General features: G+C 42.3%; 2 protein-coding genes across 2 annotated transcripts; one reads left to right on the forward strand and one right to left on the reverse strand.

Annotated features, from left to right (window-relative positions):
* The first annotated feature begins 9,944 nt into the window (after nt 1–9,944).
* On the forward strand, nt 9,945–11,970 carry msx1a (muscle segment homeobox 1a). The gene is made up of 2 exons (XM_075462050.1): nt 9,945–10,477; nt 10,745–11,970. The coding sequence occupies exons 1-2, from the start codon at nt 10,051–10,053 to the stop codon at nt 11,161–11,163; spliced, it is 846 nt and encodes a 281-aa protein (XP_075318165.1). The 5' UTR covers nt 9,945–10,050; the 3' UTR covers nt 11,164–11,970.
* A 6,158-nt stretch (nt 11,971–18,128) lies between these two features.
* On the reverse strand, nt 18,129–19,931 carry LOC142377741 (cytokine-like protein 1). The gene is made up of 4 exons (XM_075462051.1): nt 19,732–19,931; nt 19,595–19,639; nt 19,072–19,218; nt 18,129–18,971 (listed from the first exon to the last, which is right to left on the reverse strand). Exons 1-4 carry the CDS (start codon nt 19,876–19,878, stop codon nt 18,870–18,872), a joined length of 441 nt encoding a protein of 146 aa, XP_075318166.1. The 5' UTR covers nt 19,879–19,931; the 3' UTR covers nt 18,129–18,869.
* Nucleotides 19,932–20,411: the final 480 nt, after the last annotated feature.

The following is a 20,411-nucleotide window of genomic DNA, read 5'->3' on the forward strand; positions in this document are numbered from 1 at the left end:
TTGTAAAAGTAAAAAGTTAATGCTAAAGTCTTCTGTCCATGCTTTAAAAATTGAGGTTTTGGTTCAAATGAATGTTTTATTAATTCCGTGGACTTTCAGAACTATGGTGCAGCCCAGTCTCACCAGAAAGCACCTAACAGGACAACTGTCCACATGTCTGATATAGAGTCTAGTAATCCATGGTTATAAATTGTGAGATGGTAATATATTCCTGACATGTTTTTTTTCTGTCAGGCAGCATTCAGGTGCATGGATATAAACACGTGTAAGCCCTAAACCATGTAGATTTCTGTAACTGGGAGTAACATTGTGTTTTGTAACATGGTCAGTGATGCTGACTGAGCTTGACTGTCATCATCTGGGCGGTGCAATCATAACTCTGAAAGCGTTCTTTACTGTAAAACATCTGTACCTATTATAACTAAATCAGCATGTCTCCAAATAATCCCCCCAGAGTTTGTAATCGCTCACAGTAACAGTGGTCAGCCATCTGTTGGATACAAAACTAATTACACAACTGTTTCGCTATGACACAGAAAACACAAACTGAGATCCAGTTCTGCATAAAAGGACCGAGGCTCCTGGTCATGGGCCTCAAATTCAACAAAGATAATCATCAGAGATATTGAATAAGGGGGATGTGAAGATAATATGAAGCATACAAGCCAAAGGAATCCATGCTGCCTTATAAGGACTCCACTGGTGCAGAGAGGGCAAAAGGGTTCGTAAGGGCACGAAATGGTGAACATTTACCAGCTCATCTATGGGAAAAACTTTCATCTATGAATGTGGAACAAACAAGTTTGATAAATATCACATCCAAATGAGATTTCATTGTTACTCGATCAATTTTGTCATGTTGCCTGGTTTTAATGAGTCAAGGAGGAGCCAACTTTTCATTTGAAGAAAAGGTCTATATCCTCCACTTAACTACCCTTAATTCCTGCATTCAAGTGGCTCTTATTATTTTCCACTAAACCATCCAACCCTGTCCCCTTTGCACTGCAGTGAACTGCCTGATCCATCTCTAAATAGCACACTTGTACCTCTCACTATGCTTGTCTGTCCATCAAGTGAAACTTAATAATCATATTTGTGTAACTTGCCCTCATAATTCCCATACACTCAACAGAAGCTTAATATATACCTCTTCAGCTGGCTCCACATGTCTACTTGTGTCTGCTAGCAATTAGTATACAGGTTTGTGCGAGTCCATTGTTTGGACTACCGGCCTCTCACAAAGATAATGAACCATAATCGTTGAGTGACAGTATAATTGCCAAGGTGTATGGTGACACGACAGCCGACGCAATTACCCTACTTTTGACATCAATGCTCTCATTAAATGATGTCATTGAAACATGATGCTCTGCATACACATACACACCCAGCAACCCTGGCATTTGCACACGTGTTCACATGCATCGCACATCTGTGCAAGGGCTTACATGTGTCTGGTATATATGGACATGCAAAAATGGAGTTATGATTCTCTGTTTTTTCTTTCCCCTCTAGAAATCAGGGTTCATGTTTTCAACCCACTCCAACAATGCCATAATGCCAATATTAGAATGCTTTTTGGATTTATTCAATAAGATTAATAATATTGAAGTAAAAACTACATGAATACTTCCCTAAAACTGTTAATATCCTATTTAATAGTTGCATTTGTGGTGGGTTCTTTTTGTGGCCGGGTCAGCTATATAATATATATATATATATATATATATATATATATATATATATATATATATATATATATATATATATATATATATTTGTATTTTCCATATTTTGTATTAATCAGCTTTGCAGTATTCAAGCAGCCCCTGATTCCAGCACATTAAACACAGGCCTGACTTCATGTCCTCATTCAGTTCTGTGTACCGTAACCCATGCAAAACGACAGCAATATTCATTTCTGTTTTCACTTAAATATGGCTTAGAAGTGCGTTTACAAGGTGCCTGTGCAAAAGCGAGCAAAAGTGTTTCTTTATTATGTGTTAGAAGCTACTGCTGTTTTAGTCACCACTTAAATATATGCTGTAAAAATGTGTCAAGCAAATCACTTGTTACACTTTTATTGTCACACCTAACAGTATTCATCCAAATCCCCTTTTCCCCTACTACACTTCTCAATATTAGAGGCACTCATAACCATTTTATTGCAGCCCTCCTGCATGCTACACAGAAAGATCTGGTATCTAAAGCTACGATCCAGATCCAATGGAAATATTTTCTTATACAAACATCATACCCATTGTCTCTCTCCAACAGCTAAAGACCAACTTGAAATAGTTAACTTACCCCTTAAATTTTCACACACACACAACACTGACCAGGAAGTACACAAACAGAACACAAGCAAAAGGCCAAGATCATAAATAAACACAAGAATTTGTAAGGTTGACTTTTGCAATTAGGACGGCAAGGGAAAATATATCTCTCAGAAACATTTTAATGAGCTTCAGCTAAGTAGCTGTGCTTTCTATAAACAGAGAACCGGTATGAATAATGGTTCATCACTCAAAAACTGATGTAGAGAAAATTCTTTAGGGTGTGAGATATTTCAACTGTGCCCAATGATTGCTTAGCAAAGAGCCTTGGGCGTCATAAAACCTGAAGACAATTAAAAGTGGTTATTTTTCAACCCCGTTTCTAAATTCTGTAGCAATTAATCTGCCCAATTTGATTATGAACGGCACAAATTAAACAATAAAGACCTGTCTAATGAGGGATTAATTATGGGTAGCAGGAGGGGAGCGAGACCGAGGCTACAGCCATGTGTCAGTGTCTCCTACAGACAGGGCAGGGCCATAAGGAAGACAAAGAGGTTCCTCGTCCATGTGGTCCCGAGCTGATAGGGCCCCCTCATCACAGATCAGTAGATCCACAGCCCATGGAGCCCATAAACGGCTGGGCCATAATTGAAAGTGCCAAAATCAATAGCGTTGACAGGCCTTAATTAAATTAAATATGTCTCCCATAGGAGAGGGGTAGGGTCTAGTTTGGAGGCGAGTACAAGTGCTGCTTCCTGAGTGTTTGAGGACTGCAGGGGCATCTCTGGTGTGTGTGCGTCGTGGGTATCTGACTGGAACCTTTAAACGGAAACTAAGACATTGAATCAGGCACAAACAAAACTAATGTCAGAGTGAAGATGTAGTTTTAAATAATGACACTTTTTCCCTCTTTTCTCACCAAAAACATAAGACACAAGTTTGGCTGTCAAATGCACTAGATTCTGACTTCTTGATCGCCAGTGACGCAAGGTTGTTTAGTGTAAACAAGTCTACCTTTAAAACTGCAGAACTGTCCAATCTTTCTCCCACTTTGATTTCACACAACAAATAAAGGGTCTGTACCACAGTAATGTCACGCAAAGCTGAGTTTGACACAAATCCTCCCGCATTCCTGCTGCTGGAGGCGAAGTCAGCTGCCCTTTACAAGCAGAAGACTTCTTGTGCCTGTGATCCTTCTGGCCACAGGGAGGCCGAGCGAGATGAAGGACATCACCTGTATAAAAAAAGAAAGAAAAAAAAAAAACAACTCCTCATCATTTTGGGCTTTGCCCACATTTAAAGGATTAGGCAGCCTGAGTCAGCAGAGGGTCACTGGAAATGGCAATCCTCTGGGTGGAGGCAAGCAAAAGACAGGGGGTGAGTTAGGTTAGGATGGTGACGGGGGGCTACAAGAGGCTCAACCTCCTCTGGATAAACTTGAGATGCAGACAGTTGTAGACTTGTGAGATTAGGATGGAGACAAGTCTGCTATGCAATGATCTGATGGACAGGGCACGTAAATGTGTGTGTGTGTGTGTCCATGATTCCAGCCCCCGCCAACCCCCTTTTTTTGTGTTATTTTGCTTTTCTTTGGCCAGATCCAGAAAGTAAAGGGAACAGCCCAAAATGATGGGATTAAGGTTTTTAAGTTCTTAAGTTTACACATGGTGCCACTGAAGTTTCAACACCTTTTCTATAAACCCTAAAGATTGCATTTCAAAACCTGTTTGTCTCTGATGTCAGTAACAACAGAATTAATTCCTGAAACAACTACCTACGACCATCATTATTCCTTCTATTTGAATAACATGGAAAGTGATTATATTTCCATGAGAAAATGTATTTATTGGAAATGGTAGGGTGGACACATGAAGGCAATTTGTTTATTCTATATGGTGCAAAAATAAGTGAGCTGTAATGTAGCATAACTAATAATTTAAGATCAAAATACAAAATAAAATTGCCTTTAAAAAAACACATAATAATGGCAATAATAATAATAATAGAAATGATAATTATTATTACACAATTTCCATATGATCAGAAGCTTCCTAAGAGATAATGAAAACAGTATCTATATCTTAAAATAATCTTTTCATTAGTTCTACAATTTGTTTTGAGCGCCTGACAGCGTCGCGATGCTTCACTTCCTTAATTTCATCATCAAGCATCTTTTTTAATGACCTCCCCTTGAACTGATTTGTTGCTAAAACCCATTGCTTGTTATGCGCTTATTAAGCATTTAATTTAGTTTCTATCAACAAGAGCACTCGGCGCTTGAAAGGCCCAAATGATGGACTTATCGAAATAAATCCCATGATTTGCCATTAGTTAATCAGTCCATTCAAGATATCATATTAGCCAGACCAGTGATTTGCAAATGATTTCAGTGTGCTCGCTGTTTAATGGCGCGAGAGAAATAAAGGGGCGATAATTCAACTTCACACCAGTGGCACCACCTCGGGTAATTGAGATGTCTTTTGGCTGAACGATGAAATGCTGCAAATTCAAAAAGCCGCAGTTTTATCTGAATTCCACCGAGCAGCCGAGGGGGCAGGCACAGTCACAGATACCGCCGACAAAACGGTCAAATGATTTTGCTTTTAAAGTCACGCAGGGGTCACGGTGAGAGGGATGCTGATCCTATCGGGCTGAGGGGGAGCGTGCAGACGTGTAGAAGCGTTTAAGTGCACCATGCGTGTGTAGCAGAAGGACGGAGGAATGAAAAAGACTCGTTTTCATACAAAAAAGCAAAGAAGCAAAAAATCTCAACCGTCAGTGGAGACGGGATGATATCTAAACACAAATTAGGTCAAAAGATTAGAAATGTTCCCTTTCGTTTCTTTACGGCATTTATTTACATATTCACTGATTTTGTTTAGTTTTTTTTCCAGTACTATGGCACCATTTTAGAGAACATAAGAGGACAACTTCACAGCCGCAACAACATAATAACAATAATAATAATCACAATATTTTTCTGATTGTTTTAATCAGAAAAAAACACAATGAAATCGTTTTAAATGAGTTGGACATTACAGATACCCTGTAACCTAATATCTTTGAAAAAATAAAAATAAAAAAGCTCACACAAAAAAATAATAATAATTTGATAACACAGAATTTCACGAAGATTAAATTAGATATAACCACTGGAACAAATAACAACACCAGATGAGGAAAGGGGTATTATATTCATCTGTTGTGGTAACTTTTCTTGTTGAAAATCACCTTCAGTCTGGAGACTAAAAGAAGGACCTGTGTTTCTGTCATAATAAAACGCGTAGGCTCGCGGTTTACTCGCTGAATTTATGAGAAGCTGGTGGGTTTATTTGGCTACCTCAAACGGTATTCTTCCTACAAGTGTTCGGACTATAGTTCCTGAATAACTGCAGTCCAGCGCCGTGGCGGCAGAGGTTTATTAATCAGCGGATTGATATTAAAACAGGAGGGGATGCGGTCACGTGTGTATGGAGAAGGCTGCAGACGTTTTAACAGACAGATTGAGCCAATCAGAGCAAAGTACCAGAATCATCTTGCATCTCACTGATGATTCTCTAAAAGAAGCCAAGCACCAACCCAAACATGCGTTTTTCCTTCAAAAAGGGGGGAGGAAAAAAGAAAGGGGGTTCGGGGGGCATTAGACAATGTTTCCGACTTTCATCTGCATCACATCAAAGGCAATTAGGTGCCTGGGTATCACATTTTCATGCAGACAACTTTAAATCGGCACACATCCTGATTTTGTGGCGATGCCACGCACATATTTCTTTTCAGAGAGTCTCCTCGAACAATGTGCCCCCCGCTAGTCTGGCGACAGCCGAGCCGAGAGGCTTTTTTCCCCTGAACCGCAAGAGGGGTTTTTATCATCCCCCATCACCGCGGGGACGCATTCATCCTGCCTGTCAGCCCGGGAAAGGTGAGGGAGATGAATGAGAAGTAAAGTTCTGTAAGCCGTGCGTTTGATTGACTTGGAGAGTTAATAATTCCATAAACATCTATTTCTTCTTTACCGAGCAGCACGAGGTCTTTTTTTTTTTTTTTTTTCCCCAATCGTCGAGGCTTCGGATGCATTTATCTTCGTCCGCCGGCATGCTTTCACATTTGGACTGTATTTCTCTGCGAGCTGCTGCTTTGCAGCTGTTCAACGAGGCTTGAAAGACTGAACAGTGGACTGGGTTAGACTGGGTGAAAAAAAGGAAAGTCAAATGGTTTTTACCAGGCCACGTGTGCCATTTAAACACGAAACACAGCCAACTGATAGGGGATATATGTGTCAAATGTAGTGTGTGCTACATTTTCAAATCTAACGCTTAAAGCATCGTGCTTTGAAATGATCACATAGCCTACATTTTGTGACCTTCTCTTTGTTTTATACATTTCATGACAGGTTGTGGCAGCCTCTTGCAGGTCTATTAAAATAAATCCCATTAACCCTAATCTCATAAGGCTATTCAATATTCAAAGAGGCATAATGGTAATGACAAACTTCCGAGAACGAAGTAAAAACTGGTGAACACGCAGGTACACCTGCCAAACTGACTGAGCCGCTGTGTGCTGAGTGTGAATTGCATCTTGAAGCTTAAATGATCGAGAGGCATTGTTACTTAGTGGCAGCAAAGTGCCCCGATCCGCCTGATTGCGCTAATTGCTTTGAAACAGGATACATTATCTACAATTATGAAGACCTTGGGCCGGACTGTCGGCTGCTCCTTTCATTTCTCTGTAGGTGGTGCATCACGATTAAATTAACTCAAAACCACTAAAATGACACAAACGCGATTTCAGACTCCTCAAGAGGTCACAAAACTGAAGATTACAGTTCCACGCCACTTTTTTGCTGACAAAGCATGCGTAGCGTTTAAAGCTTCAAACAGGCGCGAATCGGTCCATAAATGAAAGATTTGGGAGTTCATACTCACACGTGCGATGCCATTGTTCCCAGACCAAAGCCGCTTACATGCACCAAGTGCAAACGTCTCGCCTGAAAATGCCTGTTGACATCGACTGTGCCTTTTTTTTTTTTACGTCTTTACAGTCTAAATTGACAGAGCCCCCATGAAAAGGGTTAAGACAACTTTCAGCGGAGGCAACAATGGGCCTTTGTCTGGAGTCCCTGCCTCCTGGCTGCGAATCAAAGGTAGTTTATGAAGTTAAATAAAGGCCCAGTGGGCCTTACAGTTTTTAACTCAACCCAAGCCCCTCATTTGTTGCCTCGGGATTTAAATAAAACGCTATGGTAACCGTCTTCTCCACCGCATTTCAGACTTTTTTTCCAAGGTGAGTGTTTTGGGATGATAGCTGCCACGGATACATTGTTGTTTACCAGCACCACCAAGGCAAATGAACTAGCTACCAGAAAGCACAGGCAGCCAAAATGTAGGTTTATGGAAATCACAATGTGAGCGTAGTTTTCAGAGATTGGTAGGGGGGGGATCATGTATGAGTCAAGCAATGTGGGGCTTGCTCATCGATCCAAAAAGAGCTTCGTCAGATAGTCTGCTGTTTTAATTCTCTACATCTGAAAGCGGTGCTGACCGGTGTCTGACACAACGGACAAATAGGCACACTGTGAGCGTTGCCACACCTCGCCGCAGCGCGCGTTAATGCGCCTCTTGTGTGCCTTTTTTGTCTTTTTTACGCACACTGGTGTAACGAGTTGGTTAAGTGTTTGAGCCCCTCAGCAGAGGGGACGTTTTAGTCGGACGTGGGAGCCCGGGGGACTCCGATGACTTCAAAGCCTTTCGGAGTCCAATGCCCCTCGCTCCAGGTTTGAGGTTTTAAGTGTTTCCAAACGCACTGCAGCTGCGTTTAGAGCATCGATGACCTGCAAATACAGGATGTGCAGCTGAGGAAATGATAAATGAAGACCGGAGTGTTGCTTTTTTCTTTCTGCCCCCCCTCCAGCTCCGGGTGGAACTAAGTTATCTGGCTTAAAATGCAAGACAGTGAACACCTAAAGCTGCAATCAAAAGTGTGAGGCGATTAAATCAGGCCCACCTGTTGTCTAAGAAATTTAAAAACAATGACTCAAAAACAATAATTGACTGTAATCAATAATTTAGAGCCTCTGGTGAAAGATCATGCCAAACCTGAGCCCATAGCTAATTATTTACCTTATCGGGTTTATCTTTATCGCCTCCTGAGCAAATCACTGTCACCTTGAGTTGAAATTGCACCTAATGCGAAGGAAGCCATTTAATATTCTATCCAACCGGGAGAATTTATGAGGCACTGTTTCCAAAAGAGAGGTATTCTTCTAGTCTTTGAGAGTGATTTTTTTTTAATATGATTTTCATCCCCAAATGAGATGTTCTGAACAGCTCATGTACTCCTGCAAGGAGTCCTGACAGCGGCTCCCCTCAGTTATATCCGCGATGTGCGCAATGTGTTTCTTGGGTAACACTTGCTCCAAAGAATCCTTTTCAGCGCGTGGACTCGCAGAAGCCGACGGGCGCTGACCTTTCCCTCCGAGGAGCCTATACACGACTATAGCGTTCATATGAATAGATAGAAATTGCGTGCGATCAGCTGAGAAAAAGCTAATTTCTCAGGATGAATGCCTCTGTGTCCCAGGGCTAGGGCGGATAGAGGAGGAGGCGGTGCTGCGCCCTCCGCGCGGGTTCAACTTTTTCAATAGTCTCCCCAAAGTGGAGCCCTTTGATCCGGGCCGCTGCTGGCGCCTAAAAACAACATAACTTGTCTGCCCATTAAGGAGATTGACAAATCGTGACAGATTGTTTATTCTTGGCAATTAGTGACGCGGACGCTACACCGAGAACTGCAGCAAACAACTGCCTTTACTCCAACGCTTACCGGGGGAGGAAAAAGTGTTTTATTCATCAAGGTAAACCTTACGCATGCATCCCATGGGGCAATCGGGTGTAACCTACTCTTTCATATAGGTTAGCGCGTAAATATGTAGTGACACATTTTCCATTGGCGACGACATTAATAAAGAAATACCTTTTTTTTGTAGAGGCTGGAGATAATGAGAGGGTACACGGGCTCTAACCAGGTAAATCAATGACAGTCCTGAGTTAAATCCCTCCTTGGCTCCACGCTGCCTCCTCCCCTTTGCTCTGACTCCACATATTTTTTTTTTTTTTTTTACTTTAATGGATGAAGTCAAAGTGTGTGTGTGTGTGTGTGTGGGGGGGGGGGGGTGTCCTAGAGATCCCTCCCCCAAGCCCAATAATTACCCGCAAATGACCGCAAATGACCGCAAATGACCGCAAATGCCTGTGTGTTTCAATCTGATTAGAGCCCCGCAGCCATCAATAAACAGCGCGCTGCGAGAGGTTCGTCACATAAGGAGGAGCAGTAAAGTACCAAAGTTATATGGATTGATCCTGTCATAAGGCTCATGACGGTAAAGGCAGCCCTAGTTACACTATTAAAGATGGTTCCTAACAAACAGTTGCTCCATTTTCATTTGCACTAAAGCGTTTTAGTTTTTTTTTTTTTAAATGGAACTTTGGCTCATTACGCGTTTGTTTTGTTTATGTTTAGGCTATCTGAAGTCTGTTGTTATAAAAAGCAACTATTGTTCAACTTCCCACTCCGACTTTTTCCGCCTCACGGGGCCCACCCCCCCTCGTCCCTGATTGGCCGCCTCCCCCTCTACGTCTGCCTTATTAAAGCCGTGCGCTCCAATTTGGCCACATAAACATGAGGATACCGTCACCTTAGCGCAGCAGCTCAGCAGCAACTCTTCCCACGGTTCCCGTCAGAGTTAACTAGTCGTTTTACCAGTGCCAGTCGGACCTGTATGGCCCCATCGACCGCCATGTCAGCTTTGACCGCTGCTTTGAAAACTGAAGATCTCTCTCCCCGCTCGATTGTCATCACTAGAGGCGAAATGCAGACCAGTCTGAGCCCCGCAGAGGAGACCAGCAAGCCCAAAGTCGCCATTCTACCCTTTAGTGTCGAAGCGCTGATGGCTGATAGGAAGCCCAGCAGAGAGGTGTCATCTCCGGATGCCGCGGCCGGTACGTCCCAAGTGCTGGGAAAAGGGACACGGATGGGCTCTTTCGGCGGTCTGGATACTTCGGCTCCTACTTTGCCCATGAGCACTTCGTTTTCAGTGGGCGAGATTATGAACATGTCAGAGGAGGTGCTGATTAAACCCGAGAGCCCGGATAGTAAAGAGAGGACTTCGTGGATACAGAGTCCACGTTTTTCCCCCACACCTCCAAGTAAGTCATGAAGTTCATATTAGATAAAATCGTCATATTCAAAATCCCACATCTGTTCGTCTATGTAAATATTTACCCTAGTCTTGGATTAGTGTTAAGATTAAGATTTATTAAAACTAAGTTGGGGACAGTCTAAATAGAATTTCAGTGTTGTTTTAGCTTGCTTCGTGTCACTTATTATAAGCTGACATTTCCCCCGCAGATTTCTCCTGCGAATTGAAAACAAGGTTTGGAACTAAATCGTTTTGTTTTTTTTGCAATTTCCAGGACGACTGAGTCCTCCTGCCTGTCCGCTGCGAAAACACAAGACGAACAGAAAGCCCCGAACGCCATTCACTACGTCCCAGCTGCTCGCCCTGGAGAGAAAGTTCCGCCAGAAGCAGTACCTTTCCATCGCGGAGCGCGCAGAGTTCTCCAGCTCCCTCAACTTAACGGAGACCCAGGTTAAAATCTGGTTTCAGAACAGGAGAGCCAAAGCCAAGCGTCTGCAGGAGGCAGAGCTTGAAAAACTGAAAATGGCAGCCAAGCCAATGCTGCCCCCAGCCTTCGGGATTTCCTTTCCTCTCGGTGCGCACGTCCCCGCGTCCTACTCGGGGTCGCACCCGTTTCAGAGGCACTCGCTGCCCGTCTCTCCGGTGGGACTGTACGCCGCACACGTGGGATACAGTATGTACCATCTCGCTTGACAGGGACGCAGGATGAGGGGGGCGATCACAGTGGGACACAAGGGGGTTAGGACTACTTTGTGAGGGCCTAAGAGAGAAGGGGCCCTGTGGACTGGTGAGGTGACACTGCACTAAAGAAGCATCCTGGAGGGGAGGTCAGTGTCACATCTGGCCAGGGGGCCAAGGCCTCTTAACGGACCCCCTTCTGAGGACCTTGAAGTTTATCCACCTCTTCTGACCTCTTGAGTAAGTTCACACACTGCAAAAATAATCCAACCTTATCAGTCATTTAATCTGAAAGTCTTACATATGGAATGTAAAGCAAACTTATTTTTAGAGAAACGAGATGACGGTGAGACTAAATGACTTTAAGATGGAGATTTTTTGCGGTGAGGAGGTGGAAAACAACTTGTAGCGCCATGATATATCATGACTGAGAGTCAGGTATGGACAGTAAGCAGTGTGTCCTCCTTCACGGCTGCCTGCAGCCAGGTGAAAGGTGGCTTTAAGGATATCCCTGGGCCGCTGTCACACTACAAAAACCCCATACCTTCCCTCTCTTTGATTTTTTTCCTGCATTCATATCAATGCGAAGCCTTCGTGGGTTAGTAAATCGGTGTAAATGAGTGCTCTTTGTGAACCACAGCATTTGTTTTTGTTTTTTTTTGTTTTTTTTTTAAACAGCACTGTCTGTTGTCGGATTGACTCCCTTCGGAAGGGAAATATGTACTGTAAAATAATGTATATTTGAAGAATATCCTCATTTATATTATGAATATATTTGTGACATAACTTAACAATAAATTGTTTATTCTTTTTCATGAAGAAGTTGTTCGTTTTGATTGACGCTTGCTGGTTATTTTGTTGACTATTTACGTGTAAAAAAATGTGGGGAAAAAAACCCCAACTATATTTATATTTTACGAATTTAATGAAAACTTACTCAATTTTGGATGAGGTTGAGACATATTTTAGCTGTTGGAACTTGATCATCAGGAGGCAAATTTCCATTTGGACAAAACACACGGACAAATAAAAAAAACTAAAGAAAATAACAAGGGTGAGCGGTTATTATTATTATTACAGAAAATAAATCGTTCTGTGACCATCACAAAGGCTGACGTTTCTTCAGTTTGTCTCCAACCCGTCACGCTCACGTCTCACAGAGCTGTGAATTTAAATTGGTCACATGCTATTTGTCGGAATGTATTGCTACAGCTGTCACCTATTGCTTTGAGACAACTAACCCAGATTCTGTCGGCGCCAGAAGAGTTTAAAGGGTGGAGATGGAGGTGGGAGGGGGACAGCCCGTTGGGCTGACTTCAAAACGCGCCGATAAATATTGGAGATTGCCTTTCTGGCCGAAATTGCTCGTAAACAATCCGCTGGAGTGTCATTATGTGTGTTTAGGGTGTAAAATGAGCCAGGTGACACCCCATTATGGGGAGGGCTGCGTGGTGTAGAGCCCATGTGCCCCTGCAACAATAACACCACAAAAGCAAAACGTCTTCACTTAAACTTGAAGTCGTTTTCTATCCATCAGGAAGACTTAAATGCGAAAAGAGCGATCAGAAAGGAGGGAGGTTACAGGCCTCTCCAAAGCAGTTTCAAAGGCTTTCTCCGGACTTTCCTGCCATTCAGGCAGGGGTTAAACTCGAGTAAAATAATTGCTGTAATGAGCAAAGGCAATCTTCCGCAGACAGAGGCCGGCTCCAGCGAGGCTGTAGCTCCAGGCAAGGCGGAACTTTTATCATTCCTAAAATGTCAACGGGGGACTGGGACGGGCAATACTTCTGCTCGGCGCGCTGCGATTTCCTCCTCCGCGGCGCAGAGAAGCTCCTGTCCCAAAACAAGCTGCCAACGCGTCGTGCATGTTCTCTTTAAATAATCACTTGCAAAGTTTTGAGATATGGGATGTTTCATTTAAGCGCGTCTGGATTCGCAATGCGTTATTCCCCCCTTCCTCGGTGCACTATCTTCCCCATGAAGCACGAATTAATACATAATCCACGACAATAAGTTGAAATCACGCGCACGAACGCTCGATCTGAAAGGGAGAGAAACTTGACACAAAAGAGCCAAAGGGGATCAGTTCATTCTTCTTAACTCTTTCATTCTTTTGTCCCCTGCTCTCTATCTTGCCAGGGGCCAAAACAGAAAACAAAAGTCACTTGTTTATATCATCCAAAAGATCACAGGAGGCTTTTTGACTCCGTAGTAAAACCTCTTGATCCCCATGAGAGGCAAATGGGTTATTAGCATGGATAAAAGATAATGAAAGAAGACGCCTTTGACCTTTGTTCACTGTTTGATACGGAGGGGAGCCAAACTTAATGGGACGTTTTAAGCCGAATTATCGAAAAAGAATAAGCTTGTGGAGTCCACAAATGGTGTTAAATATGTGTTAATAACACCGCATTCATAACAGCCTACTTGTAAAAGAGAAAAAAAATCGTGGATGCTCCCTTTTTTAAACTAAAACCCAGCTTTTCTTTCTTTCTTTCTTTCTTTCTTTCTTTCTTTCTTTCTGTTTCACCCCCCCTTTTCTTTTTTCTTTTTAAATTTAACCGTTAACCTGCCTGACGCCTTTTTAAAAAAGGAGTCTCAGGAATAAACCAGTGATGAAGCATTTGATCGGAAACGCACCGATTTTACGTTTCCATGAGATCATCCGGACAAGATTTTTTCTTTGGTTGTTTCCAAATGAGCAAGATGCACATGTTTCACTGCTACAAAAGACCGACCATTTCTGCAGGTGTGCTGTTATTAGTTATTTAATTGACTGATGACAAACACTAAATCTCTCAAAGCCCAACTTTCGTTCAGATAGCACACCACCACCTTCTGTTCACAGGCAGATTAACAGAAGACACTCCCTCCCTGTTACCAAAAAAACGTTTGCCCTCATGAAATCCTTTTTACCTTTTCGTTAATTCATGATCTACAGTCAGAATGGGCAGTTATCACATCTCCTCTCTGGTATTGTGTTTTAGGCCCTTTGGGGGCCCCACTGTAGATGTTTGGGGGGGAACCCCCCCACCCCCCCCCCCAACAAACATTCATTTTCATTTTTAATATCTTCGATATAAAATGAGAGAGCTCAGCGGCCCATCAATGTGATCCGGTGATCTCACCATCATCCGACACATATGCTGTTGGGAAATCGTCCTGTTTCACCCGTGTTCAAAAGTAAAGGTGAAAACCCATCAGAGAATCTGATCTTCATCTTCGAAGAAATCAATCAGTGTTATTCAATCAGATATGCTAACAGTGACACCTTAAGACTTAATGAATGATTAAAGGCAGCCCCGTGCATGAAACCACACGCCAGCACATTACAGGCCGGCCATGAAGTCAACACTGCAAGTCTTAATAATGCCGCATGAATGTTATAAATCAGGACTCCAAAGATGGCCATCGCCACCATCATTTCTTGCGGGTGTCTCTACCAAAGAGAGCAAAAAAACCAGCCTCCTGCAAAAAACAAAACAAAACAAAACAAAAAAAAAAAACAGATGTTATCGTGGAATTTACTGTAATATTAGGCTACAGTGCGTCTCTTACGAAACGGAATCCAACAAACTCACCACGAAGTCGGTTTTGAAACAATCACAGAGGACGAGTCAATATAAAACAGAGAGGATATCATTGGGCCTGCATTATTAAGTCGGACAGAAGGGCTTCGGAAACAGGCTTCAGGGCAATATGCTGCTACGAAAGCGGATGAAAACAACTATGATAATCATAACATTCCATAATCATAACAGGCCTTCTTTATCGTTGTCTTCTAGTCGGTTTACCACCATAATACTTTATATTATGTGTAAACAGTTGTAGGCCTATTGTGTGTAGATCGTGAGGAAATCGCGCATAAGGACCACTAGAGGGCAGCAATGTCTTCGTCTACAGGTGTCACGAAGGGTGAGGATGTCCTGCGCACGTGTTGACTTTAGTCACTCAACACTAAAGAATCAGGAGATAACAATCGCGTCACCTTGCGCAGTGCTATTCAGTAATCAACCAGTTTAGCATTGAACTGCACCAGAAGTCCAGCGTTCCAGAGCACGCACCTCAAGGTTACCTCAACGCTCAAAGACACGGGGCAGCTTTATAAGGTGCATTTACTGTAGACAGGGGGAAACATGGTTCACTGTATTACACAGCCTATGTCCTTCCCCAAGTTTACTGAGCAACATAATTATGCGTCGAGTGTGCCAGTCATCTAATGGAAATTAAGGGGGAAACATTCTCTTACGCGCACTAATGAGGCAGCATTTCTTCTAAAATGCAATAAAAGTGGTAAATGTGATGGAAAATTGCCTGAAAACCCCATAAACTAATCGGAATCACAAACTGCATCGGCGCTCCTTTAATATAAATGGGTTTGCGATGTGTTCTTTACAAGGAAATTTATTTCAACAAAGCAGAGAATGATTACTGTCACCCCTCGGCTGGAGCGGTTTTTACTGTGCAGCGTCACTGAACATAAAACTGTTACATTACCTGGCCTCCCGTGGTTTAAATGCTCTGCTCTCGTTTTGCCTTAAAAGAAGGTGCGTTGCACGGTCCCATAATCACGATTAATGAGAACAGCAATTAAGCTTTATAACCCCACTGTGGACTGATTTCCCAACAAGCCACATGGCGCTGACTTACAATTCCGCCTTTGCAGGGTCAGTTAATTACCTGTGAGGGGCTCAGAAGCAAAGGCTTGAGACTTGGCGCAAAGAAAACTGCGCCTTGCGCAACAAGAGCCAAACTGAAATTAAACAGCAGATTGTTAAATGGCTATAAAATGATTAGTAGGCTATTCCGCACAGGACTGAGGATGCTGAGGATTTTTTAATATAGCTCAGAGTTTCAAGGATCATAAAAGAACACACGGATGTTGTCACATTACTGTGGCTATTACAACACAACGATATTGTGTTTTTGAAATTTTAAGCCAAGGTTTGCGGAAATTTTCGCACGACCAGCTATCCTTGCTTAAAATTGGTTGTTTATGCAGGTTAATGCGCTTTGGATCCTATGTGCACACGTTGCTCGTGAATTAGAAAAGAACATTGACACACAAATCCCTATGGCTTCCGTTTGCGGTTTAATAAATGATAAACAAAGGCAGAAAATTAACTTTAAACTTGACCTCCTCTCGGTGTAATGAAGAAATCCCACAACCCTAGATGCGCATGTAGATATTTAGCACTCGTGAGATTGTAGGATCACCCGTGTTGCCGTATGAAAATGGAAAAATCAGCACTTCTTATGCTGCAGTGTGGTACCTGGGCAACCAGCACCACCTTGTGATGGACCAAAGCACTCTCCCACCGTGTTTATGATGTTCAGTCAACAGAAGGCCTCTCCGTGGCCACTCTGCCTCCTTCAGAGTTGTCCTTGTACTGCTCCTGTAGGGCTGGTGCCATAACAACCACAACCAGTCTAAACGCATCTGTTCTCCTGCAATCTCCCAGCAGTTGATCACCCCTCACACATGATCTGCTAACCTCAGTGTGATAACATCACTGTGAAATGTGGCAGGCTGCAGGCATACTTCTGTAAATGAAGCAGTTGTAGCCTTGAGTAAGGCCAAATGCAAATTCAGGACATATGCAAAGCATCGTAAATCTGTTGAAGATGTTTCCGTGATGGGGAATTTTTCGAGAATGTTTGCAGTGTCAAAAAACCAAAAACAAACAACAACAAAACATCAAAGCAACAGCAGAAACTCCGTCTGCTTTGGGGACAAATTTGCAAACATGCAAGGTGCAATTTGCGGAAGTTTGCACATATGATCATATCAATCACATCAAGTGTATAAGACAAGGAATGTCAGACTATAAATCTTTCACTATTATAAAACGAAACACTGTGACATTTTGATTGTTTCTTTCATGAAGGATAATGCTGTCTGGCAGCTCAGTCATTCTTTTTATGAGCCAACAACTTGCCAAACATGTTCTCGCTGCATAGCTTTACCACATGACAATAAAACAGGACGGGTGAATGTTCACTGGAACAAGCTACATCACAAATAATATGAGCAGCTAATGCTCAAAGGTTTCAGATGAAATATCATGACTTCATCATAATATCAAAATGATTGTAGCATTTCCTGTGCTTTAACTCTGCTGTGTCAGTTCTAGGGAAGCTGTGGCGGGATGTTTTAGAACAGAGTTCAGTAGTATCTGTGTTCACTGACGTGTCATCATAATGCCATAACACACTGATTTACAGATCTCATTAAGCTGAGCTAAAACTTTGATGTTCTTTCATCAGATCTAGATGATAATCTAAGTGAGTTTACTTACACTGTTGAGAATGAATGCATTGTTTCCAACTTGTACAAATTTTAAAAACCACCTTTAAAACGTAGTAAATTCCTGCTTTATATGATGTGGAATTATTCTGGCATAGAAAAAAATACTGTAAATAAATCACTGCAAGCCAAAATGACCATAACGTTCATGTCCATGATGAGTGTATGTGCTGTGTAGTTGTATTTGCAAAACATTGCATGGATGAAGAATAAAATCACATACTTTGGGTTTAAATGGCCTCCAGACACTTGAATACTTGTTTGCTTACAAGAACTGGAGTTGCGACCACTCTGGATGTAGATAAGATAGTTTTGGCAACAGAGGGCAGCAAAGTCCATGACTTCAGAGAGTGAAGCAAGTTTTAACTTGCTTCACTTAACTATTCAAACAATGGCAACTGTACCTGTGTTACAAGTGGAGAAATAACAACAATGTCCAAGTTTTATATATGGAGTAAGGTTAGAAACCGCCTTGTGCAAAAGCCACATTTAACTTAATTACATTTAACAGCCAATGAGATACATCACTGTTTGGTTTATGGAAGACCTTTAACCTCAATATACAAATTTATCAGAAGAGTATTTAACTGTTTATGATCTTTTTAGATTAATCAGTAATTGTCAATAATGAAATCACTGATGTAAAGGAAAAAGAAAACCAAAACAAAAGAACTGATATAAAAAGAAAATATTTATTACATATAAGGTATAGTAGTGAATACTGATTGTATGTGGGTACACATAAAATTAAACATGTTTTTAATATGTCTGTGACAGGCTGTGTTACTTCATATTCATAGAGAAAAGCATGAAATTAATTTAGCTTCAGGACAAGCAGCAAAATCATCAGAACTCCTCTGGTTTCAGACTGCACAGGAACCTTCTCAGGGGAACATAGTGTACAACCGAGAGGCAAAAAAGCAACGCTTGGGGCATCCATTCGACCTTTCAGATGTTTAAGATGCCATACAGTGCTTCTTTAAGACATCTTCGTCTGACTAAAGTTTATGGGAACACAACACATTTCTCTTAAATGGCACACAAACCTTTGATCAGCCCTGCTAAGTAAGTAGCGGTTAAGCCCCGCTCACAAGCATCTTTTTGGTTTATTATTACAAGGTTTTCATCGGCATGGTTGGCATTCAGCTCATTTCCTGTGGAAAGTTCTGCACTTCTTGCTGGAATTTAACCACACATGTCCACTAACATGAATCTGTAGTTAACGGACAGCCAGCTATACGTAAGACATGAATCAGCACTGTGTGCTAAAGCCACACAACGCGCTCTTATGCTGCATCTGAAACAACACAAGCTTTGGTGGTAAATAGTACATGCTTTACTGTTCTACATTTTGCCACTAAAGATTATGAATACAGCAGCTCAGTGCACGTCTGCGGCCTGCTTTGTGTATTGCTCATCTCTCCTCTTGCAGTAACTGTAGCCTGTCCTCTGCATAGTGAGGGCTGCTGTGTCCAGTATCAATAGCATTGCAGTCGTCTGTGAAAAACACCAAGTCCTGCCAACAAAAAACAAAACAAGATCATGCATGTGGTTAAGCTGCTTCAGCTCCACAACCTCCCATCTTGTGGTCAAATACATCGCAGAGAGGCGCTCACCCGATAACAAACCCTGGTGATGATGGTGTACAGGTTCTGGATTTTCCGTTTCAGTATCACCATTCTGGGTCGCTGTCTGCAGTCCTGGTTCGGGTGGTTCAGCAGCACATAGAGAAAGTCTCGGAGCTTTGCGGTGATGCATGAGTTCTAGAAAGACAATAAAGTGCTTTTGAAATGGACACATGTGCGTCTCCAGTCTTCTTGTGAATATTTCTGTTTCTTATCAGAGATTATGTTCATGCAGGACACAGATCACAAAGTGCAACCATCCGCACTGCAGGTCAGTAACTCGGCTTCATAAAACATCAGGTGCCCATCAGCTAAATAATGTTAGGAAAGTAAATGGATGAGTTTGATTTCTGTGTGCAATCAGATATAGCTCTTATCTAATGGAAACTTACATGTACTGATTTAAACTTTTACACCTTAAACCCCGGAAATACTTCAAATTGCAAAGAAAAACTACTTACAGAACCCCTAATTTCCCATATCACACAGTAAGTGACCCTTGATTCTAACTTACATGCACATCCATGAAGATCGTAGGAAGAACCTCAGCACACGTTTTCTGCACCCCAACAGAGAAAGCCATCAGAGTACAGAGTAAGTTACGATCTAGAGTGATGGAAGTGACAAACGAAATGAAGTGAAATAGCTTACCGTGCGATGGAAATTGTGGATTTTTTCCAGTAGAGTCATGATTTCTTTGCTCAGACCGAGCGCTCTGGAGTAGCAGGTTGGAGGTGCGCACTCCGTGCGGAGCACAAAGCTGAGAAAGCACACCAGAGCTGCGGGTCCCAGCCTCATGTCGGCAACCCTCTGCCGCTCACGACTAAAAGTCCGGCTGCTTGTGCAGTCTTTCTAGAAGTATCGAGGGGGCCTGGCTGCATTTTTAATGATGGAGTGGCAGGGGTGGGGGACGGAGGATGACGTGGAAGTGCTGCGAGGCTCAGGAAAATATTTGGGGTCTGCTGAAGAGCAAATCACGCAAGCTCCGAATACGAGCGATGATTTATCTTACTCTGCTAACAGCGGCTCCGGTTTATTCAGCATTTGTCACATTTACTTTGTGGCTTGTCAATACTGAAAGGAAATTCCTAAACAAAAATACTAGTACTAAAATAGGTCTTCAATCACTAGGTTGATCGGGAAGTTTAAGCTGTGCCAAGTAAAAGTTAAGGCATTTTAGCATAAAATAGATTAATTGTATCTATATCATTTGATTTTATATTGTTTATTTAGTGGCACACCGATGAAAGAGTTTGGAGAGACTAATATCTCCAATTGTGAACAGGTCTGGAAACGTGTTTGTGGGTCTTTTTTTTAGTGAGAGGCCTACA

The sequence above is a fragment of the Odontesthes bonariensis genome, chromosome 3 (genome assembly GCF_027942865.1).
Source record: "Odontesthes bonariensis isolate fOdoBon6 chromosome 3, fOdoBon6.hap1, whole genome shotgun sequence".
NCBI lineage: Eukaryota > Metazoa > Chordata > Actinopteri > Atheriniformes > Atherinopsidae > Odontesthes > Odontesthes bonariensis.